This window comes from Notolepis coatsorum, assembly GCF_963971535.1.
Source record: "Notolepis coatsorum genome assembly, chromosome: 17".
Taxonomy (NCBI): domain Eukaryota; kingdom Metazoa; phylum Chordata; class Actinopteri; order Aulopiformes; family Paralepididae; genus Notolepis; species Notolepis coatsorum.
Window position 1 is genome coordinate 37467809 of NC_140181.1, and position 24974 is coordinate 37492782.

Sequence of the window (24974 nt, forward strand, 5' to 3'; positions counted from 1 at the left end):
CCCACCTCCAATTGTGCGCTCGGCTGAACGGGCCACTCTCTGTAGTCTGCTGCGGTCTTGTGCGGTACTATTCCCAAACCAGAAGGTGATGTTACCAGTCAGGATGCTCTCTATTGTGCACGAGTAGAAGTTCTTGAGGATCATCTGACTCACTTTGAAGTAGAGGCGTTGCCGTGCCTTCTTCACTACACTGTCAATGTGTGTGGTCCATGTCAAGTCCTCGGATATGTGGACTCCGAGGTACTTAAAACTGCTCACTCTCTCGACCAGTGCCCCGTCGATGCTGAGCGGGCTGTAGTCTCTGGCCCCCGACCTCCTAAAGTCCACAATCATCTCTTTCGTTTTGCTGACGTTCATGGAGAGGCTGTTCTCCCGACACCATCGTGCCAGGTCCTCTATCTCTTCCAGGTAGGCCCTCTCGTCGTTTGCAGAGATCAGCATGTTCTGCATGTTTTTCCATTGCGTTTATCTTATTGGGAGGGGAAACCCTTGCGAGCACGGGGAGAACATGCAAACTCCACACAGAAAGGCCTGGGAGATACCCCACCTGGTCCCCCAAGCAGGAATCGAACCCTGGACCTTCTAGCTGTGAGGCAACAGTGTTAACCACTACACTGCCCGTAGCAATGTAGCAATGTGTGCTTCAAATGAAGACTTCTTCAAGTCCAGTTTCATGAATGAATGAATGAATGAATGAAAACTTTATTTAACAGATTGCAGAATGGGTACAATACAGTACGGCTCAATACATACAATTGTTAATGGGATGCAGACCTGAGAAAGTCGTTTGTCTTGTTTCCATCAGGGTCCCCCATGTTCAATTCATATAGACATTTATGACATACACAACATACATGACATTTATGGCATAGGGACATATAGGTATTTAGTACTGATACATTTGTGATTGATTGATTGATTGATTGAAAAGTTTATTAACAGATTGCAGAATGGGTACAGTACAGTACAGCTCAATACATACAATTGTTAAGGGGATGCAGACCAGAGAAAGACTTTCGTCTTGTTTACATCAGGGTCCCCCATTTTCAATTCATCATAACATATATGACATAAACGGTATTCCAATATACAGTACTGTTACCCCTAGATCCTGACAGAGTATATACATATGATGGGGAGGGGACTGTACATTAGGAGGGGGTGGGTGGGTGGGAGAGAAATATACATACGGCGGGGAGGGAATATATACATGCGGTGGGGAGGAGACTGTCTATTAGGAGGTGGTGGGGGTTTTGGGCATTTACGGTGGCCAGTTTCGAATTGCAGCCTCCCGTAGGTGCTCTTTAAGAGCGGTTTTGAATGTGGGCAGGGATTCACATTCCTTTACAGCTTTGGGTAGGGCGTTCCACATTGTTGTGGCATAATTGCGAAACGTGTTTAGTCCCTTGTTTGAGCCGAATCTGGGTTTAACATGATTTGTTGAGCTTCCTCTGGTGTAGTGGTTGTGGTATTCACTGACCTTTGGGAAGTATTTTGACATGTACATGGGCACCCCGGTCGTATAGTGTATCTTGTAGACCAGGCCCATTGCAAGTTGCTGTACTCTGTCGTCTACTCTAAGCCATCCTAGGTTGTCAAAGTGGGCAGGGGTGAGGTGAGTTCTGGGGTTCAGGTTAAATCCAGTTTCAGGTCAAATCCAGTTTCATGTTGTGGCAGAAGTCGGAGGTGTGAACAGGAAGGGTGACAGCACATCTGACATACTGCGGTCTGTTGGTGAGGTAATCTGTGACATACTGCGGTCTGTTGGTGAGGTAATCTGTGACGTACTGCGGTCTGTTGGTGAGGTAATCTGTGACATACTGCGGTCTGTTGGTGAGGTCATCTGTGACATACTGCGGTCTGTTGATGAGGTCATCTGTGACATACTGCGGTCTGTTGGTGAGGTAATCTGTGACATACTGCGGTCCGTTGGTGACAGAGTCCATTCTCTTCGGTTCAAATAACAAACTCAGTAAGACCGACGGCTTCTCAGTTATAGTGGGTGACAATTATTGTCAAAAGGAAAGATGAAATTACATACCTGGGTTACATCCTAGATGCAAATCTTTCCTTTATTTTTTTTTATCCACTTTTTCTCCTTATTTTTTTCCATTTTTCTCCCATCCCAATTTCGCCTTGCCAATTCTCCCTTCAATTCTCCCCTCCCCTGTCTCGAACGTTGCTAGACTATGCCTCCCACTGGTCAGCTGCAGTGAGGACCAAGCCTTGCATCACGTGTCCCCTCCGGTACACGAGGAGGCAGCTGTCGCATCTTTTCACCTGTACAGCGCGATCTGTCAGTGGCGAGGAGTAACGCGTGGGAGGCTCACGCTGCCCCCGTTACGTCCTGATTCTGCTGTACAGGCGCACCAACCGACCTGTAGGAGTCGCTGTCCACAACGTCCAATCCCCACCAACCAGCTTTCCCACCCCTAACACTGCCAATTGTGTTAGTATGAACGACCAGCCGAGCTTGTAGTAACGCCAAGAGCTGGGCTCGAACCCAGCATCTCCTGCGTTAGTGGCGAGCGCCTTGCCCACTGCGCCACTTAGCCGCCCTGAGGCAAATTTTTCCTGTGACAAAATGGCATCCAATGTAATCAAAAAAGTCAACCAACGAACTACATTCTTGTACCGGATCTCCTCTCTGGTAAACAAGAATACCCTGAAGACTCTGGCAGGAGCACTCATTCAAGGGTACTATGACTATGCTAGCACTTCATGGTACCAAAGCACCTCAAAGGCGCTAAAAACTCAATTACAAACATCACAAAACAAACTGGTCAGACTACTGCTTGACCTTACTCCTAGAACCCACCTCAGTCACCCCTGCCCACTTTGACAACCTAGGATGGCTAGAGTACAGCAACTTGCAATGGGCCGGTCTACAAGATACACTACACCACTAAGGTACCCATGTACATGTCAAAATACTTCCCAAAGGTCAGTAAATACCACGACCACAACACCAGAGGGAGCTCCACAAATCATGTTAAACCCAGATTCGGCTCAAACAAGGGACTAAACACGTTTTGCAATTATGCCACATCAATGTGGAACGCCCTAACCAAAGCTGTAAAGGAATGTGAATCACTACCCACTTTCAAAAACACTCTCAAAGAACACCTACGGGAGACTGCAATTCGAAACTGGCCCCTGCAAATGTCCTAACCCAACCCCCTCCAATGTACAGTAAATTACCAAGTATGGCTTTGTCAATATTCCAGTGTACAGTGTCCCCACCCAACCACCTCCAATGTGCAGTCCCCCCACCCACCCAACCCCACCCCACCTACCCAACCTCCTCCACTGTACAGTTTCTACGTCAAAATGTATATACTCTCTTTTCTGGACTATTTTTGTATCACAAACAGTACTGTACAGTACTATTTGCAAATCTGGTATGTCATAAATGTACTGTCTATCTGTATGTCGTGTGTGTCATATATGTTATGATGAATTGAAAATGGGGGACCCTGATGTAAACAAGACGAAAGTATTTCTCTGGTCTGCATCCCCTTAACAAGCTGTACTGTACTTTGCCCATTCTGCAATCTGTTAATAAAGTTTTCAATCAATCAATCAATCAATCAATCAGTTTGTGACATCCTGATTATCAGTGTGACGTCGCCATCTAGCGATGGAGCAGAGAATAGCAGCAGGAACAAGCACAATAAAATAATAAAACAGGGACGTCATCATCACGCGACACAGGTTTCCCACATGTGTAACAAAACAAAACATCGATGGTTGTCGATGGCTAAAGGACAGAAATAGCAGACTCTGTAGGAAAGATTAACAGGTACATTTTACGTTAAACATACGAGCTTATTTAGCTTGTCTAAGGTTTACTAACTAGAATGGCTGGTATATGGCTTATATGATGTTTAGTCTTGTGTTTAGTGTTCGTCATCCCATGGCCTACATGGAATGTGAATGTGGTCCGTGTGAATCTCGTGGAAACGTGACGAAATATACGTTTTCTGCCTAAACTTTTAAAATAATTTGATTCTATATGAGCTGAGCGCCAGTCGCAATTATTGTGTGAGAAACACAAAGCAGACACATTAGAATTCTGAATTGCATGGAGTCTAATATGGTTGAATGGAATTGAGTAGTAAGGTACCAATGAGACAACACGGCCCTTTAACACCAGATTAGCCCCTAATCGAGACAACTGTGTCGCTTAGGGCTGGGCGATATGGCCTAAATATGATATCACGATATTTTCTGACCTTTCGGCGATACACGATACACATCACGATGTTTTTCTTTTTTACCCCAAACAATTCATTATGAGGCTTACCAAGACAGTATTTGAGTTTGCAAGCTAACATTAAAGACAAAATAAAATACCCATGCATTTAGCATTTTTATATTAGATTTAGATTATTAGATTATATATTGCATATGAGATATTATATGATTTAGATATGAAATATGATGAATTGAAAATGGGGGACCCTGATGTAAACAAGACTAAAGTCTTTCTCTGGTCTGCATCCCCTTAACAATTGTATGTATTGAGCTGTACTGTACCCATTCTGCAATATGTTAAAGTTTTAAATCAATCAATCAATAAATAGCATTTTAGCATTTTTATGAAACTACTGTATATATGTATGTCTCTAAATGTTTTGATGAATTGAAAATGGAGGACCCTTGTGTAAAAAAGCCGAAAGTCTTTTTCTGGTCTTCATCCTCCTGTACTGTATTGTACCCATTCTGCAACCTTTTAATACAGTTTTCATTCATTCATTCTGACGGAAACATAATCATTTTGATTGACAGTCGAGTCTGCCAATGACGCCACACCGCTTGCACCCGCCCTGCTGTTCTTAGCACCAATCGGCAAGCGTTTGACTTCCTGAATGTCCCGTGTGCTATTGATTGATTGATTGAAAAGTTTATTAACAGATTGCAGAATGGGTACAGTACAGTACAGCTCAATACATACAATTGTTAAGGGGATGCAGACCAGAGAAAGACTTTCGACTTGTTTACATCAGGGTCCCCCATTTTCAATTCATCATAACATATATGACATACATGACATACAGATAGACAGTACTGCTACATCTATACATTTATGACATATCAGATTTGCAAATACAGTACTGTTTGTGATACAAAAGTGTCCAGAAAAGGAGTGTATATACATTTGGCATAGAAACTGTACATTGGAGGAGGTTGGTTGGGTGGGGTGGGGTTGGGTGGGTTGGGTGAGGGCTGTACATTGGAGGTGGGGGGGGGGTTGGGAAGGGGACACACACACACATTTTACACTGTACATTTGAATATTGACAAAGCCTTACTTGGTCATTTACTGTACAACTAGGTTAGGACATTTGTAGGGGCCAGTTTCGAATTGCAGTCTCACGTAGGTGTTTTTTGAGAGTGTTTTTGAAGGTGGGTAGTGATTCACATTCCTTTACAGCTTTAGGCAGGGCGTTCCACATTGATGTGGCATAATTGCGAAACGTGTTTAGTCCCTTGTTTGATCCGAATCTGGGTTTTACATGATTTGTGGAGCTCCCTCTGGTGTTGTGATCGTGGTATTCACTGACCTTTGGGAAGTATTTTGACATGTACATGGGTACCTTGGTCGCGTAGTGTATCTTGTAGACCAGGCCCATTGCAAGTTGCTGTACTCTGTCGTCTACTCTAAGCCATCCTAGGTTGTCAAAGTGGGCAGGGGTGAGGTGGGTTCTAGGAGTCAGGTCAAGTAGTAGTCTGACTAGCTTGTTTTGAGATGTTTGTAATTTGTTTTTTAGTGCCTTTGAGGTGCTTTGGTACCATGAGGTGCAAGCATAGTCGTAGTACCCTTGAATGAGTGCTCCTGCTAGAGTCTTCAGGGTATTCTTGTTTACCAGAGAGGAGATCCGGTACAAGAATCGCGTTCGTTGGTTGACTTTTTTTATTACATTGGATGCCATTTTGTCACAGGAAAGATTAGCCTCTAGGACGGAACCCAGGTAGGTAATTTCATCTTTCCTTGTGATAATATTGTCACCCACTGTAACCGAGAAGCCGTCGGTCTTGCTGAGTTTGTTATTTGAACCGAAGAGAATGGACTCTGTTTTGCCCATGTGTAATGATAGTTTGTTGTCGGCGAGCCATATGCAGATTTTGCCTAGTTCCGAGCTGAGGGCTTTTTCAACCTGTAACTTGTTCTTGTCAGAGACCAGCAGGGCTGAGTCGTCCGCAAACAGGAACAAGTTGCAGTCACAAGCTGACGACATGTCATTTGCATAAATTAGGAATAGTAGCGGTCCTAGTATGCTTCCTTGTGGAACACCACAGCTCACTGTGAGGGGGGGGGATAGTGTACCGTTTACTTCCACCATCTGTTCCCTCCCCTCCAGGTAGGATTGTATCCAGCTCACTGATAAACTATCAAAACCAATTGCTTTTAGCTTGTCAATCAGAATGGTGTGATTGACAGTGTCGAAGGCCTTTTGTAGGTCCAGCATGACCATGCCGCAGTATTTGCCCGCGTCCACCTCTTGTTTGATGTGGTCGTTCAAGTAGAGAAGGCATGTGTCAGTGGAGTGGGATGTTCTGAAGCCAGATTGGAATTCGTAGATTAGATTTTTTTCCGCGAGGTACTTTTCGATCTGTTCGTATACTATTTTTTCCATGACTTTCGAGATGGATGTAAGGATAGAAACAGGGCGGTAGTTACCCGGGTCTAATTTGCTGCCCTTTTTGTGCAGGGGTGTTACTCTCGCAATTTTGAAGTCCTTGGGGACGTGTCCCTGTTTTATGGAGAGGTTTATTATGTGTGTGATGACTGGGGTGATGGCTGCTGCTGAGTCTCTGAGGAATTTGGAGGGGATGTTGTCATGGCCAGTGGCCTTGTTTGGTTGGAGGGCGCTCAGTTTTTTGAGTACCTCATCTGTAGTTACTATTTCCAGTTTGAAGTCGTCTTTGTGGACGCCTAGGTTCTTGTAGTATGCTACTATGTGTTCTACCCCATACTGCCCTGAGTGGGAGGGTAGTTTGTTTACCAAGTTCAAGTTCAAGTTCAAGTTCTTTAATAGTTGTCATACAGAAGTACAGAATACTTTCATACAAAATGCTTCTTACTGTTACGCTCCAGAGACTGTGCTAGACAAGATAGTATCAAATAACATAATAACATAATATAGCATGAATTTAGAAGAAGAAAATGAGGTCACAGTTGTTCGGTATAGACATATGTACAATGTTCTGAGTTACCATATAATATACAATACACAACTATGCAGTGTACTAATGTACAGTACTATCTAGTGCAAAGCAGAAATGGGATGAGGTACAATTTTAGGTACAATTTACAGTAAGGTGTACGAGTTGTAGTGCAATCCTTCATCCATAAATATAAAGTGTGGGGAGTGGGTGCTACAGTGTGTTTGTTTAAAGTGGGTGTGTGCTATAAAGTGTGTGTAGTGGGTGCTACAGTGTGTTTGTTTAAAGTGAGTGTGTGCGTGTGGATGTGTGTGCTATGTGTGTTTGGTGGTTGTTGTTGTGTAGTGTTCATTCATTGTTCGTTTAGCAGCCTGATGGCCTGGGGATAGAAGCTACTTCTGAGTCTTTCTGTGCTCGCCTTGAGACTCCTGTATCGCTTGCCTGACGGCAGCAGTTCAAAGAGGCAGTTGTTCGGGTGGCTCGAGTCCTTAATAATTCTCTTAGCCTTCCCCTTGCAACGCTTGTAGTAAATGTTCTGGAGGGTGGGGAGCCCCCCTCCGATTGTGCGTTCGGCTGAACGTGTCACTCTTTGTAGTCTGCTTTGGTCTTTTGCAGTGCTATTCCCAAACCAGGAGGTGATGTTGCCGGTCAAGATGCTCTCTATTGTACATGAGTAGAAGTTCTTAAGGATCTTCTGGCTGACTTGGAACTTCCTTAGGCGCCTGAGGAAGTAGAGGCGTTGTCGTGCCTTCTTCACCACACTGTTAATGTGTATGGTCCATTTCAAGTCCTCGGATATGTGGGCTCCGAGGTACTTGAAGCTGTTGACTCTCTCAACCGGTGCCCCGTCGATGCTGAGGGGGCTGTAGTCCTTGACCCCCGACCTCCTGAAGTCCACAATCATCTCCTTTGTTTTGCTGACGTTCAGGGAGAGGCTGTTTTCCTGGCACCATCCCGCCAGGACCTTGACCTCTTCCAGGTAGGCCCTCTCGTCGTTGGCAGAGATCAGGCCCACCACCACTGTGTCGTCAGCAAATTTGACGATTGTATTGCTACTCCGCTGAGCCACACAGTCGTGTGTGTACAGGGAGTAGAGGAGGGGACTCAGAACACAGCCCTGGGGGGCCCCTATGTTGAGGGTGATGGATGAGGAGGTGCAGTTGCCTGCTCTCACCACCTGGGGTCTGCCAGTCAGGAAGTCCAAGACCCACTGGCAGAGGTCATAGCCCAAGCCCAGGTCCCTGAGCTTGGCTATGAGTATGGAGGGGACTATGGTATTGAATGCCGAGCTGTAGTCGATGAATAGCATTCTCACATAGTTCCCCTGCCTCTTGTCCAGGTGTGATGCTGCTGTGTGCAGCACATGGGATATGGCGTCCTCCGTGGACCTGTTGGGGCGGTATGCAAATTGCAGGGGGTCCATGTTGATGGGGAGGGAGGAGCAGATGTAGCCCTTTACTAGCTTCTCAAAGCACTTCATGGCTATGGAGGTGAGAGCTACAGGGCGGTAGTCGTTGAGGCAAGCAGGCTTGGATTTGGATACCAGTGTTGTGGCTATGTTTGTGAAGAAAGTGTTTAAGTAATTGGCTACATCCAGCTTGTCTGTGATGAGCGTGTTGTCCGTCTTTATGTTTATGTTTGAGAACCTGGTTTTGAGTTTTTTACTGCAGCCTAGTTGATTGTTGAGTAATTTCCAAAGTTCACGTGGTTTATTTTTGTTTTCCTCGGTTTTGTCATTGATGAAATTTTTTTTAGCAGTTTTGATCATGGAGTTTACGTCATTTCTTAGTCTGTTTCTTTCTAGTTTGAGTTCAGTCACGTGGTCTTGGAGTTCACTGCTCGTGCTTTTGGTAAGCTTTGACTGACTTTTACGAAACTCAGAGCATTTTTTGTCTCTGGCTTTCATAGCGGTCAGTATTTCAGTGTGCATCCATGGCTCAGCGCGATTTTTTACCCTGGTGGTTCTTAGGGGGGCCATGTTGTTTAGTATTGATGAAAATTTGGTTTTGAAGCCAAGCCAAGTTTCTTCAACCAGTGTACCATTGAGTTCATCTGACCAGTCCAGACTCTCCAGTTCAAGGTTAAAGGCCTCGCTAGAGTAGGTTTTGAGGTCTCTAGATGTGACTGTTTTGTGACAGCCAGCCTTTAGTTTTAGCTTTTTGCGGGTACAGAATATCATATAATGATCACTTAACCCGCATGCTATAACCCCTTTATTGGATATCTTGGACTTGTCAGAGGTCAGTATGAGGTCAATGGTAGTCTGAGTTGATTCACATATCCTTGTGGGTTGGGTGATTAGTTGGCTGAGGCCGTGCAGATCACAAAACCTATTGAAGGATTTGAAGACGGGTGCATCTTTTTGTTGCATATCCGTGTTCCAATCCCCAATAAGAATTTTTTCCGCATCCTCAGCTCCAGCTAAGCACACATCCATTAAACATAAACATCAACAAAGCTACTAACGTTAGCTCCCCGCGGCCGTCGAGTAGGAGACCAGGATGACTAAATGAGGCATAATGATTTTACTACAACGAATGTTATAATAAAAGCCTTTCCATACATCTGTCTGATTGAAAACTTTATTAACAGACCGCGGAATGGGCATATCTCAGCACAGGCTGAGATATGAACGAGTAACGTGTGGACAGATTGACGCGACACAATCCTCTTGGGCAAAACATCACGATATCCACGATACGTTGAAAAAGTGTATCGTTAATGAACTGTACCCGATATTTATATAATATCGTCATATCGCCCAGCCCTAGTGTCGCTATTGACTAATGTTGATGGATGCTTGTCTCTCAGCAGCCTTGTCTTCTGTGAGGAGGGAATGTTGTCTTTAAGCAGCCTTGTCTTCTGTGAAGAGGGAATGACGGAATGTTGTCTCTAAAGCAGCCTTGTCTTCTGTGAGGAGGGAATGACTGAATGTTGTCTCTAAAGCAGCCTTGTCTTCTGTGAGGAGGGAATGACGGAATGTTGTCTCTAAAGCAGACTTGTCTTCTGTGAGGAGGGAATGTTGTCTCTAAGCAGCCTTCTCTTCTGTGAGGAGGGAATGTTGTCTCTAAGCAGCCTTCTCTTCTGTGAGGAGGGAATGTTGTCTCTAAGCAGCCTTCTCTTCCGTGAGGAGGGAATGTTGTCTCTAAGCAGCCTTCTCTTCTGTGAGGAGGGAATGTTGTCTCTAAGCAGCCTTCTCTTCTGTGAGGAGGGAATGTTGTCTCTAAGCAGCCTTCTCTTCTGTGAGGAGTGTGAAAATACCATAGGCCATAAAACAAATGCTCACCATTCACCAATATTTCTGTAAAGACATGAAATTACTTAATTTGTAAAGTGCAATGTTTATCATCTTTTCCTCAAATGGAGCTATGGAATCTGACACGTGATTGGTCTGTCTATCTGGTTGTCTGTCTATTTGGTTGTCTGTCTGTCTCTCTATCTGGTTGTCTGTCTCTATCTGGTTGTCTGTCTCTGTCTATCTATCTGGTTGTCTGTCTGTCTGTTTCTATCTGGTTGTCTGTCTTTGTCTGTCCTGTATGTTTGTCTATCTGGTTGTCTGTCTGTCTGTTTCTCTCTATCTGGTTGTCTGTCTTTGTCTGTCCTGTATGTCTGTATATCTGTTTCTCTATCTGGTTGTCTGTGTGTGTGTGTCTGTCTGTCTCTATCTGGTTGTCTGCCTGTCATCCCCCAGGGAACAGAACGTCTGCTGATAAAATGGAGAAAAGAGCGGAAGAGAAGATGAAAGAGGATGAGAGCCAGGCAGCAGAGAGGAGCGATCGTGATGAGGAGGAGGATAAAGATGAAGATGGTTTAGATGATGATAATAGTCAGGAAGATGATAATGAGGAGGACAACGGTGAAGATGGTTTAGATGATGATGATGATGATGATGACGGTGACGGTGATGATGACGGTGATGAAGGGGCTCACATCGCTAAGCGAGCCAGGCTCTATAGTGGAGCAGCAGGCCAGAAGAAGGGCGTTGCTCTGTCAGACAGCAAGTCCATCCCAGGCATTGTGTACATCGGTCACATCCCTCCCAGACTGAGACCCAGAGACATGAGGAACATGTTGTCTCATTATGGAGAAATAGGACGAATATTCCTTCAGCCTCAAAGTGAGTAGAGTTACAGTATAAATACATGAACATGTTGTCGCCTTACACTGTAGATCCAAAGTTCATACAGAATAAAAATAGAGCATAGTTAAAAACATAGTATATACAGCACAAATTAAAGACAACATCCCCTCCCTCTTTCCAATCCGCTCCCTTCTCACTCCCTTCTCCCCTCTTTCTTCTCTCCTTCTCTCCCTCTATCCTCCTCTTTGCACTCTTCTCTCTCTCTCTCCATCAGACCGATTTGTGAGGAAGATGAAGAAGCGGAAGAAGGTGGACACAAAGCGCTGTTCTTTTACAGAGGGCTGGGTGGAGTTTCGGGATAAGCGTCTCGCTAAGCGCGTGGCGGCGACGCTCCATAACACCCCCATGTCAGGAAAGAAACACAGCCGGTTCCACGCTGACCTCTGGAATATTAAGGTAAAGGTCTCTCTCTCTCACTCTCTCTCTCTCGCTCTCGCTCTCTCTGTAGGGTTAGTGGTAGAGTTACAGTGGTTTAACTCTGTATAGAGGGTTAGTGGTAGGGCTACAGTTAGGCCCAGTCCACACGATCACGGGTATTTTTGACACAGTTTTTTTTGTAAATTATTCAAAAAAATAAAACTGTCCACATGACTGGTTTAAACCCTGCACAGAGTGATGTCATATACATGTAGTACAATGCCAAAGCAGTAGGTGGCGATGTAGTTCAAACATGAAGGCCATTTCAACCAACCAGAAGGGTTTAGGGTTAATACCGGAAACTGACCTGAAGCCTGGAACACAAACATCCCTCCTTGCTCACAGCCAAACAATTCTACAGTTTGCAGCTAGAACAATGTGCAATAAACAAAAAAGGATACATTCACTGTGTGTTCTGCCTCATTTGTTGATGAAACAACAAACATCAAGTTCAAGTTTCAAGTTTCTTTATTAGTTGTCATACAGAAGTACAGAATACTTTTATACAAAATGCTTCTTACTGTTACGCTCCAGAGACTGTGCTAGACAAGATAAGTATGAAATAAAATAAAGTAGCATGTAAAAAGAAGTAAAAATAGAGGTCACAGTGTTCAGTATAGACATATGTACAATGTTCGATGCAGACTAGAAGTAACTGAGTTACCATACAATATACAATATACTATGCAATATACTAATATACAATACTATATAGTGCAAAGCAGAAATGGGATGAGGTACAATTTAGGTACAATTTACAGTAAGGTGTACGAGTTGTAGTGCAAATCCTTTACCAATAAATATAAAGTGTGTTTAGGTGATCTAAAGTGTGGAGAGTGGGTGCTGCAGTGTGTTGTTTGTTTAAAGTGAGTGTGTGCGTGTGGATGTGTGTGCTGTGTGCATTTGATGGTTGTTGCATAGTGTTTATTGTTCGTTGAGCAGCCTGATGGCCTGGGGATAGAAGCTTCTTCTGAGTCTTTCTGTGCTCGCCTTGAGACTCCGGTATTGCTTGCCTGACCGCAGCAGTTCAAAGAGGCAGTTGTTCGGGTGGCTGGAGTCCTTGATGATTCTCTTAGCCTTGCCCCTGCACCGCTTGTTGTAAATGTTCTGGAGGGTGGGAAGCCCCCCTCCAATTGTGCGTTCCGCTGAACGTGTCACTCTTTGTAGTCTGCTTCGGTTTTGTGCAGTGCTATTCCCAAACCAGGGGGTGATGTTGCCAGTCAGGATGCTCTCTATTGTACATGAGTAGAAGTTCTTAAGGATCTTCTGACTGACTTGGAACTTCCTTAGGCGCCTGAGGAAGTAGAGGCGTTGTCGTGCCTTCTTCACAACACTGTCAATGTGTGTGGTCCATGTCAAGTCCTCGGATATGTGGGCTCCGAGGTACTTGAAACTGTTCACTCTCTCAACCGGTGCCCCGTCGATGCTGAGGGGGCTGTAGTCCTTGACCCCCGACTTCCTAAAGTCCACAATCATCTCCTTTGTTTTGCTAATGTTCAGGGAGAGTCTGTTCTCCTGGCACCATCCCCCCAGGACCTTGACCTCTTCCAGGTAGGCCCTCTCGTCGTTTGCAGAGATCAGGCCCACCACTACTGTGTCGTCAGCAAATTTGATGATTGTGTTGTTGCTCCGCTGAGCCACACAGTCATGTGTGTACAGGGAGTAGAGGAGGGGACTCAGAACACAGCCCTGTGGGGCCCCTATGTTGAGGGTGATGGATGAGGAGGTGCAGTTGCCTGCTCTCACCACCTGGGGTCTGCCCGTCAGGAAGTCCAAGACCCACTGGCAGAGGTCATAGTTCAAGCCCAGGTCCCTGAGCTTTGCTATGAGTTTGGAGGGGACTATGGTATTGAATGCTGAGCTGTAGTCGATGAATAGCATTCTCACATAGTTCCCCTGCCTCTTGTCCAGGTGTGATGCTGCTGTGTGCAGCACATGGGCTATGGCGTCCTCCGTGGACCTGTTGGGGCGGTATGCAAATTGCAGGGGGTCCAGGTTGATGGGGAGGGAGGAACAGATGTAGCCCTTCACTAGCTTCTCAAAGCACTTCATGGCTATGGAGGTGAGAGCTACAGGGCGGTAGTCGTTGAGGCAAGTGGGCGTAGATTTTTTGGGTACAGGGATGATGGTGGACACAATTTACCACCAAGAGCGGAGTTTAGTCTCACAAAAAGATCGCCGATTTTGTTAGCTTACATGCTAACGTAATAATGTAGTAACGTTCAAGTTTCAAGTTTCTTTAACACTTTGATTGCCGGAAAACACTTTTTCACGTCATTCAGAGCCATGCTAAAGGTGCCGAGGACGCCGTAACTCGTCTTTGATATCAATATTTCAAAAATCTGTGATCGAAATTATATTTTCCCTCCGGAGCCCTGAGATGTGCTGGTGGGCTCCCACCAACTGTCTTAACGGTTCGAGAGCGCCATCTGGTGGCCGATCGGCAGATCGGCCAAGAGGGAGGGGCGCCCCAAACAGGAAGTGCTCATCCATATAATATACAATACTATGCAGTGTACTAATATACAATACTATATAGTGCAAGGCAGAAATGGGATGAGGTGCAATTTAGGTACAATTTACAGTAGGTGTACGAGTTGTAGTGCAAATCCTTTATCAATAAATATAAAGTGTGTTTGTGTGATCTAAAGTTAGGGCTAGTAGTAGAATTAATGGATGTAAACGTTATTTAACACAGTGCAGATGGGTACAATACAATACGGCTCAATACAAACAATTGTTAAGGGGATGCAGACTGTTATAGTGGCTGGAGTCCTTGATGATTCTCTTAGCCTTGCCCCTGCACCGCTTGTTGTAAATGTTCTGGAGGGTGGGAAGCCCCCCTCCAATTGTGCGTTCCGCTGAACGTGTCACTCTTTGTAGTCTGCTTCGGTTTTGTGCAGTGCTATTCCCAAACCAGGGGGTGATGTTGCCAGTCAGGATGCTCTCTATTGTACATGAGTAGAAGTTCTTAAGGATCTTCTGACTGACTTGGAACTTCCTTAGGCGCCTGAGGAAGTAGAGGCGTTGTCGTGCCTTCTTCACAACACTGTCAATGTGTGTGGTCCATGTCAAGTCCTCGGATATGTGGGCTCCGAGGTACTTGAAACTGTTCACTCTCTCAACCGGTGCCCCGTCGATGCTGAGGGGGCTCCGGGCACTCGCGTCCGGTAGCCGGACTCCATCTCATCACACTGGATGATCAATTGCTCGCCCTAACTCAATAAACAACGTTATTTGGACGTATATAGTATTATACAAGCTGGAAATGGTTCATCAGGATAAACATCCCATAATCGAAAAAAAGGTCTACACCACGCTGATCGTCCAACGGCGCGAGGAAGACACGGTAAGATTCAGCGTTATTTTTGAACGTGTTCCATATAAACTGTTATGATGAACATATGACCCACACTAGATGAATGATATAACGCTGCCCACGGAATTATAAACGATCCCCCGCCCATCCGGTCATCATCAGATCATACGTAGATCATTCTAGAAGTACGTCCAATTGAAATTTTTTATATCGCCCCGATTGCCATCAAACTGTATTTCATCATCAATATAATGCATTTGGGGCTATAGATCACGTTCTGGAGAAAGTTGCAGAAAGAGATGAAAACATACTTATACATTAGACCATACTTTACTATGAATATGTGAATGAAAAAGTTTAACGTTGCTACACAATGAACAATACATATAGGACTTTGAATGGGCCCTAATAATGGCAATGTAGCAATAGAATAAAAAAAGTTATAGCCCTGCAAAGAAGGGGAATTTCTCCATAGACAAATAGAGCCGGCAACCTATGGTATATAATGAATTTAGCCTTAGGCAATCAAAGTGTTAATAGTTGTCATACAGAAGTACAGAATACTTTTATACAAAATGCTTCTTACTGTTACGCTCCAGAGACTGTGCAAGACAAGATAAGTATGAAATAAAATAACATAGTATAGAAGTAAAAAAAAATTAAAAAAAATGAGGTCACAGTGTTCAGTATAGACATATGTACAATGTTCGATGCAGAATAGACGTAACTGAGTTACCATATAATATACAATACTATGCAGTGTACTAATATACAATACTATATAGTGCAAGGCAGAAATGGGATGAGGTGCAATTTAGGTACAATTTACAGTAGGTGTACGAGTTGTAGTGCAAATCCTTTATCAATAAATATAAAGTGTGTTTGTGTGATCTAAAGTTAGGGCTAGTAGTAGAATTAATGGATGTAAACGTTATTTAACACAGTGCAGATGGGTACAATACAATACGGCTCAATACAAACAATTGTTAATGGGATGCAGACTGTTATAGTTGGGACTGGGTTCCTTATAACAATAACTTGACAACACGTGAGCTTAGTTTAGCCGCAGCTACAGGTTTACTCTGGTCAGGTCAGGAATGCGACAACAGACATCAGTCGATCACAACACTCTTCAGCACAGACGATACGTTTCGAACAAAAGTTTGTTACAATCATTTTCATATAACGCTACTTGGGACAGCTCTGCTGTAAACACTGGTGTAGCTGGCTCTGCTCTAATCTCTCTACCCCGCGTTCGGTTGCTAACTTGCTTTTGTTTGCGACAGTCTGCCGTAAACATGGGAAATAATAGCGACAGCTCTGCCGTAAACACTGGAAATAGCCTTGGTTACTATGCCCACACGCACACTGTAACCGGGGTGCGCGCAAAACTTCACTTTGGACTCTGGTTTTCAAAGACCGCGGTTGCAGTGTAGCAAAACCCCGGTTGTGTGTGGGCGAACAGTGCAACTGCGCACATACAATCACGGTTACATTAAACCCAGCGTTCGTGTGGACAGGGCCTTAGTCAACTCTGTATAGAGGATTAGTGGCGTAGAGGTACAGTGGTTTAACTATGTATGGAGGGTTAGTGGTAGAGTTGCAGTGGTCTAACTCTATAGAGAGTTAGTGGTATAGTTAGTTACAGTGGTTTAACTCTGTATAGAGTTTTAGTGGTAGGGTTACAGTTATTTAACTCTGTATAGAGAGTTAGTGGTAGAGTTACAGTGGTTTTTACTGTGGAGCGTTAGTGGTAGAGTTGGTATAGTTACAGTGGTTTAACTCTGTATAGAGAGTTAGTGGTAGAGTTACAGTGGTTTTTACTGTGGAGCGTTAGTGGTAGAGTTGGTATAGTTACAGTGGTTTAACTCTGTATAGAGTTTTAGTGGTAGGGTTACAGTTATTTAACTCTGTATAGAGAGTTAGTGGTAGAGTTACAGTGTTTTTTACTGTGGGGGGTTAGTGGTAGAGTTACAGTGGTTTAACTTTGTATTGGGCGTTGGTGGTAGAGTTACAGTGGTTTAACTATATGGAGGGTTAGGCATAAAAAAAAATATTGTTTGTTTCCTGTTGGTTGTCAGTTAAGGCATGGGTAGGTAGGGAATTTATTTTATTTTATTTTTTTATTTTATTCTTTCCCACGGCGACTATGGATAGGGAATTTCTTTATTTAATTAAAATGTTCACAACAACATGGATGCATGTACTCTGCCAGCATGTTTAATATCCATAATACTAAAGGTTTGACTAAGATTTCTATGAAACTTTATTCAAAAAAAGATTTTTTTTTTTTTTTTTTTATATATATATATATATATTTTTTTTTTTAAAACTCATAAAATATATTGGGTCGCACCTAAATCGGCAGGGTCGGTCGGCAACCGGAAACAAACTATTTTTTGTTATGCCCTAGGCCATGTTAGGCCATGTTTAGTCTCAGCAGAAACCGCAGAAGTCGTCTTGCGGTCTCACTTTTAATTTTGCGTTTAGACTAGTGTTTTGGGATGGAATTCTGCGTGCAGACGAGGCTATAAAGACTCGAGACGACGGAGCCCCGCTGTCACACGGTTGGCGCAGATGTCACATGACCGTGCTGTGAAGACCCGCCCTACTCTGCCTCTGATTCGCAGACTGGGTGGGGGAATGTGATTGGACCAAAGCAGAGTCACTCACAGACAGTGGCTCCAGTCACTAATAGTTGCGATAGCCGCGGGACTGATTCTTGTGTATTTAAAAGTCAACGTAGCCTTCAGGTGATCGCCATGGATAGAATCAGACATGCTTTGTTTACGCTTCTCGGCTACTGGCGCATGCCTGTGACGTAAGCAGTACGCGACGAGAGCCTTGACAACCCTTTCGTCATAGTTTTATGCGGTTTGACAGTTTAGATGATGGCACAAAGGTTTATCGTTTCTAGGAATTCCACCCAGGAAGGTGGTCTCACTTTTTTGCGGATTCTCCCCGTAAAAACGGCGTTGCCGTATAAACAAAAGGCACATCCGGGAAAAAAAATTTGCGGATTCACCTGCTAGCGTTTCCGTCTAAACAGGGCCTTAGTGATATAGTTACAGTTGTCAAATCGAATTAATTTTACTTCCCAACATAAAGAACGGAAGTTGCAATGAATGGCTACATCCAACAGCTAACATCCAACAGCTAACAATGTAAACAACATTCAGCTCATGGATGTTTATATGTCCCAAGTGGGTCACTACTAGGGATGGGTATCGTTAGGATTTTATCGATACTGCTACTCTTATCGATACTGCTTAACGGTTCGGTACTTTGTCGATACTCTTATCGGTTCTTTTTGCTTATTTTTCGCAAGAAAAAAAGACAATTACTTAAGAACAGAATCGACATTGCTTTATTATTTATACAACTTTATAAATGAGTATTATAAATAAATATAATTTATGCAGGGAGGGGTATATTTGCAGTTGAGAGCATTGGTCATCTCCCTACAGTAAAGATTAGAAATGATTGAATTATTGAAAATGTGTGTGGAGTGGTGGGAATAGCTGCTTCAATAATAACTTATAATAACAACAACAACAACAACAACAACAACAACAGACAAGTTAGACAACTATGTATACAAAAAAAAACGATATACACTGAATGATTAGTTGTTACCTAAAGTCCTTGGACTCCACTGTAGAGAACGGGTGCAGGCCTTTGACAACAAACTTTGTCACAGCCCTGTGACACTCGTTCACCCTATCCTCTGTCATCCTTCCTCTAGCTGCTAGGGAGAAAGGACTTTGGGTGGTGGAGGTAGAGGGAGGATGTGTGGTGGCACTGGTGGTGGGCTCACTGGGCTGGGACATGGTGGCTGACGCCTCAGCTTGACGATCTATAAAACGTTTTTAGATTGTAGTATTTGTATTTTGTAGCTAAACAATTATTTTGTTTATTAGCCTATTTGTAATAATTCGTTATTAGCCTAGGCAACTCCGTATCTTGGCTTACCGGCTGCAGTGGATGTGGATGCAGATGGAACACTGCGCGCAAGGCAGTCGAATACGTGCATTTCTGCACACTAATATCATGTTTTGCCAACAGATGTTTTGATAAATTGCTCGTATTGCCAACCTTACTTGCAAATGTTTTGTTGCACTTGTGGCAACGTGCGTTGTCGGCATCGACTCTTGTAAAGTATATCCATACTTTCGACCGCTTCGCTCTATCCGCCATCACGACTCAGTGCATGCAGAGGCAGAGCTGTCTGTGTCAGCACGGAGACAGCACCTTAGTTAAGAAGTACCCGTATGTGTATATGACTATCGCGACTCGCGAGGAGTGTGTGTATAATAATGACTCGCTGCGGCTCGCTTCTCGTGCGGAGTCAGAGAGAGGAGAGATCGTTCGCAACTTTTAAATAATAATAATAATAATAATCATTTCTCTAGAGTATCTATAGCAGTACCGATGACGTCGGAGCTTATAAATACTCCGGCCTTTTCTAATATAGTACCGGTTCCCGTTTAGAACCGGGGTCCGGGGGTCATCCCTAGTCACTACAGTACTGTCTTTTACTATTATGCACTTTACTACTAGGTAATCTACTGTGCCTATATTACTATGCAAATTTCTCTATACTACTCAAGACTGTAGCACTCAAGTTCAACACTGTTTGAAGAACAATGGGTCTCATTCCCGAAAATCTTTCAAAGATATATTCTGGAAGACTTATCTTGGAACCACTGAGACATAATCTATGACAAGTACACTCTGAGTCCTGAACGTGCTGGAGATATGTCTTAAGTGGCTGAAACGGTCGCAGAAATTATATGATCTGATATCTGCTTGGAGAATGGCATTATGTCTTAAACTCCAAAGCGCGTTCCCGTTCAGCTCATTTGCATACAAACCACGCCCCCGACAGTCCTTATAAAGCAACTGTTGACGCAGCTGTGTGAAATGGAATGGCGGAAGTGCTTTGAGAGCCGCGTGATTACGAAACCTAGCGTCAGTCAGTGCCAATCAGAGAGCGTCTCCGAGAAATGCGGCTAGGTTTCATAATCACGCTTGCGCCCATCAAAACTAGATTAGATTAATGTATTGGCATCATATACAGCTTGCGGTACACACCTGCCGCAGCGCGCGCGCGCACACACACACGCGCGCGCAGTACTGTATATGAATGAATGAATGACATATAATATATATAGCCTACGGGCCGGCGGGCGTAATGAATGAAGCAGTATGGCTTATTATTCCATAAGCCTATAGGCTACTGTTCATTCGTAGGCGCACACAAGACTTGTTATGGAATATTAATGCAGTCTATTTCCACCGATTAGCTTTAGTTCTTATTTATTTATCCACTGTCATTTCAGTGTTGGTGTATAGGCTATATAGTGTATTTCAATATAAGTTTAATTGATATATTCGAAGGAATGCAGGTTTATAGCTATATCAACCCCCTCCAATGTACAGTAAATGACCAAGTATGGTTTTGTCAATATTCCAATGTACAGTTTTGCTTGTACAGTGTAAGTCTACCACCCCTCCAACCTCCTCCAACAGTTTCTACGTCAAATGTACTCTCTTTTCTGGACTCTTTTTGTATCACAAACAGTACTGTATTTGCAAATCTGGTATGTCATAAATGTATAGATGTAGCAGTACTGTCTATCTGTGTCGCGTGTGTCATATATGTTATGATGAATTGAAAATGGGGGACCCTGATGTAAACAAGACGAAATTCTTTCTCTGGTCTGCATCCCCTTATGTAATTGAGCTGTACTGTACTGTACCCATTCTGCAATCTGTTAATAAAGTTTTAAATCAATACCAATCAATGGGATACATTGCATGTTGACCTGCATTCTTTCAAATGTATATAATTAATCATTAAAACAGATGTGTAACAAATAAGAAATGCAAATTCCACAGAAGGCATTAAATTATTATTATTTTCAATCATTTCACAATAATTGCATAATTGTGTTTGAATATCTGAGTAATTAAAGTAATTATACATTTGTCCAAAATAGCTGGTTCAGATATGGTTAATCCAGCTGCCCTGTGATCAGATGAATCCATATTATTTATTTTTCCGACATCAAATGCGTAATTTCTTATCGTACAAATATTGTCATATTTATTTTAATTATGATCAAGTAATTAATTCCAAGGAGGCCTGTAGCGTTAACATGAAGGAATCACTATGAGAACACAGTCTGTCAAGTTGTAATAAAGTTTTAAATTAGTCAATCAATCATGAGATTTGATCGTGGGCTGAGAGCATATTTAAGAGTGCTCCTCAGCACTCTTGGATCTGCTCTCAAATAAGATCTCAGGAAAATTTGAGGACTCTCACTCCCAGCCCTAATATGTCTTAAATAGGCCGAAATCTGGCTAAGACGAAATATTTTGTCGTAACTACGTTCGAGAATGAGACCCAATGTTACTTACCCTTAGCTGCCAGAGATGTAAACCTTCCTTCTGACTTGTTGTACACAACTTGTAAGTCACTTTGGATAAAAGAGTCAGCTAAATGACTACATGTAAATTAGGGATGCACCGAAAGTTTTCGGCCGAAAATGGCAAAAAATGGCCTTTCGGCTTTTGGCCGAAAGAGTTTTTTCACCAAAAATATATCACCGAAACAGAAACAACCTAACAACCTTGCGTGTTGTTGTGATGATGTCGCGCTGTCGGGAGTCACGCTGTTTCTATGTAAACTCTGCGCGCAACGCGTCCAATAAATGCGTCTTTAACATGCTTTTATATCCTTTACTATATGCCCGTCGCGGTTAATCACTGAGTGATCTAATATGCATATTATTCAGAGCGAGAGGGGGGGGGATTGTGTTTCTCACATCTGTCTGTCGTGCGTCTACTGTGCCGAGTCAAGCGAGCACATTCAGCTGGGGACTAGAAAGGTGCGCTCAGTAGAGCACAGATGTCCGCTGCGGCAGCCAGAGAAAAGATGGAATTAATGTACTGTATGCATTCAGAAGTGCTGAATAAATGTTTTATGGACCCATAATAGTGATTATTTATTATTTAAGTTAAGTTTTGCCATAATCATATATTTTTCCATAATCATAATGTTTCACAACATTGGTAAAAAAAAATCTATTCTATGAATCATTTTCGGCCTTTCGGTTTTCGGCCAACTGTTTTCTATTTTCGGTATCGGTTTCGGCCAAGAATTTCCCATTCGGTGCATCCCTAATGTAAATGTCTCTATCTCCGTCTCTCTCTGAGTGTATCTCTCTCTCTCTCTCTCTCTCTCTCTCTCTCTCTCTCCCTCCCCGTCTCCCTCTCTAGTATCTCCATAGGTTCCACTGGACTCATCTCCACGAGCGCCTGGCGTATGAGCGTACAGTCCTGAAGCAGCGTCTCCGAACAGAGATTTCTCAGGCCAAGAGAGAAACTAACTTCTACCTGTCTAACGTAGAGAAGAGCCAGAGCATGGATCACCACCGCAAGAAGAGAGAGAAGAGAGGAGAGCAGGTCTGTGTTTATTTTACATTAAAGAAGAGAGGAGAGCAGGTCTGTCTGTTTATTTTACATTAAAGAAGAGAGGAGAGCAGGTCTGTCTGTTTATTTAACATTAAAGAAAAGAGGAGAGCAGGTACAGATGTTATTTTCTCGTGCTACTGCTTGCTTTTCACTGTTGTTTTGAATCACCATCATGACAGAATCACCGTCACATGACAGAATCACCCTCGCATGACAGAATCACCCTCGCATGACAGAATCACCCTCGCATGACAGAATCACCCTTGCATGACAGAATCACCCTTGCATGACAGAATCACCCTTGCATGACAGAATCACCCTCGCATGACAGAATCACCCTCGCATGACAGAATCAACACCGCATAACAGAATCACCGTCGCATGACAATCACTGTCACATGACAGAATCGCCATCACATGACAGAATCACGTCACATGACAGAATCACTGTCACATGACAGAATCACTGTCACATGACAGAATCACCATCATGACAGAATCACATTGTATTAGTATAGAAAAAGTAAACGGACGAGCCTGATCTGAATGATATGGTGACTGATGTGTATCTCAACTAGTCTCCTCTCTTCTCCCTGCTTTCCTCCTATCTTCTCATATTTCATCTTCTCCTCCTCTCTCCTCCTCTTTTTGTCCCTTTTTTTCATCTCTCTTCCTCTCTCCAGGTGGAGGAGAAACAGTGGGAGTTTACCCAGCGTGAGACAGAGGAGGAGATTCAGCTGAAGAAGATGAAGCATAAAAACTCTATTTCCCAGAAGCACCTAGCTAAGGGCCAGGACAAGGCCCGTCTCATTCAAGAGAAGAGCCAATCAAATGTTTCCCTACTGGCCAAGATCTTCAACGCCAGCAAGAGTCAAGACTGAGCATTTTAACAAGCAGACATTTTCTAAATGACTGGTTATCTAGTCCATGATGGTAGTGACCAACAAATGAATTGTGGAAATACCATTATACTTTATTTTGTGTTAAATCAGTTCAATGTCATTAGAACAGCTACTGGTTGTTTTTCTGGTTTCCGCATTGGTCAACACATGATCATCAAGGTAGCCACTATTCTCTTTGGGGTCCTCATTGGCTTGATATAAGCCAATTAAAGGGGAATGTTTCATTTTAAGAATTCACATATTATGTTCTTCATGTGTCCCTGGACAGTTCAGTCAGTATTTGTGAACAAATACCACTTTCTCCTAAAGCTAGAAATCAGAGAGAGAACCTCCAATCTGTGATGTCACTGGGATGTAAAATCTGGAGCTGCTCCATAGACAATTAATGGGGCTCTGACTTTATGAGAACATCAAATGTTTGTGTGAGCTCTTACACCCAAATGAGACCTTCTAGCAATGCTAGAATATGAACCTAATTTGTTGTGCCTGTTCACAAATATTGACTGAACTGAAAATACGATTGATTACTGGGTAATGGACATAATTGAAGATATTCTACAGTAAGATTAAAAACATTATGTTCTCATGATGGATCACATCTAAGATGTTCTGTTGAGAGATATTCAATAGAAGTAGCATAATGTATATAGTTAATTCTGTATGAGCTACTCTGTCTACAAAAGCTGAAAATGGAATTTGCCTTGTTCAGTATTGCCATGGAAACAGGTCAACGTCATCATGGAAATGTGCATAATGTTGTTGTGTTGGAAAATAAGTATAAGAATTGTATTGTAATGAAATAAACGTTTTAAATATCCCTTTCCTAATTACAACTGTTAATTGCAAAGTCACCTCATCTTTAAATCAGCTGATAAACATCTAAAGCCAGACGTATGTGGTACAGCACGTCCTCTGTACCAGTCAATCACCTGGCTTCTAGTCAACAAGGAAGCTGCTAGCTTAACAATTTCAACATTAGCCTTCAAAGTCTATTTTTTTTTTATTAAAAACGGTAAGCACCAGGTGAGTCATTCATTCCATCTTTATTTCAACTCGAAAATGAATTGAGGGCAAGCCTTCATGTTCAATGACGTTGAGCATAATACGGTACATGATAAATACAATAAGAATAAACAATAAGTGCGATCATAATAGTTTGTACTAATTTAAAACAACTGCAGATTGTGGTGCAATGGTTGGTGATTAAGGATTTAAACCAAATGAGACTATGTTTGTATGTCATAAATGTCTTGATGAATTGAAAATGGAGGACCCTTATGTAAACAAGACAAACGTTTTTTCTGGTCTTCATCCTCTTAGCAGTTAGTATTGAGCTGTACTGTATTGTACCCATTCTGCAATCTGTTAATAAAGTTTTCAATCAATCAGACTAAAGTATTGACTTTTAGAGTTTGTTGTATTATGTTCCACAAAAGAACAACTGAAGTCCACTAACTTCTGGATACGATTCATTTTCATTATGAACAGCGAATAAATTAACAATCTCCAATTAAATAAAAATACAATTTTAAACATCGACTGCAGC

At 43.0% G+C, this 24974-nt stretch overlaps 1 protein-coding gene across 1 annotated transcript; it reads left to right on the forward strand.

Moving 5' to 3' along the window:
- The first annotated feature begins 3711 nt into the window (after positions 1-3711).
- abt1 (activator of basal transcription 1) lies at positions 3712-24245 on the forward strand. The gene is made up of 5 exons (XM_084333286.1): positions 3712-3802; positions 10862-11287; positions 11526-11707; positions 22332-22517; positions 23210-24245. Exons 2-5 carry the CDS (start codon positions 10885-10887, stop codon positions 23405-23407), a joined length of 969 nt encoding a protein of 322 aa, XP_084189412.1. The 5' UTR covers positions 3712-3802; positions 10862-10884; the 3' UTR covers positions 23408-24245.
- Positions 24246-24974: the final 729 nt, after the last annotated feature.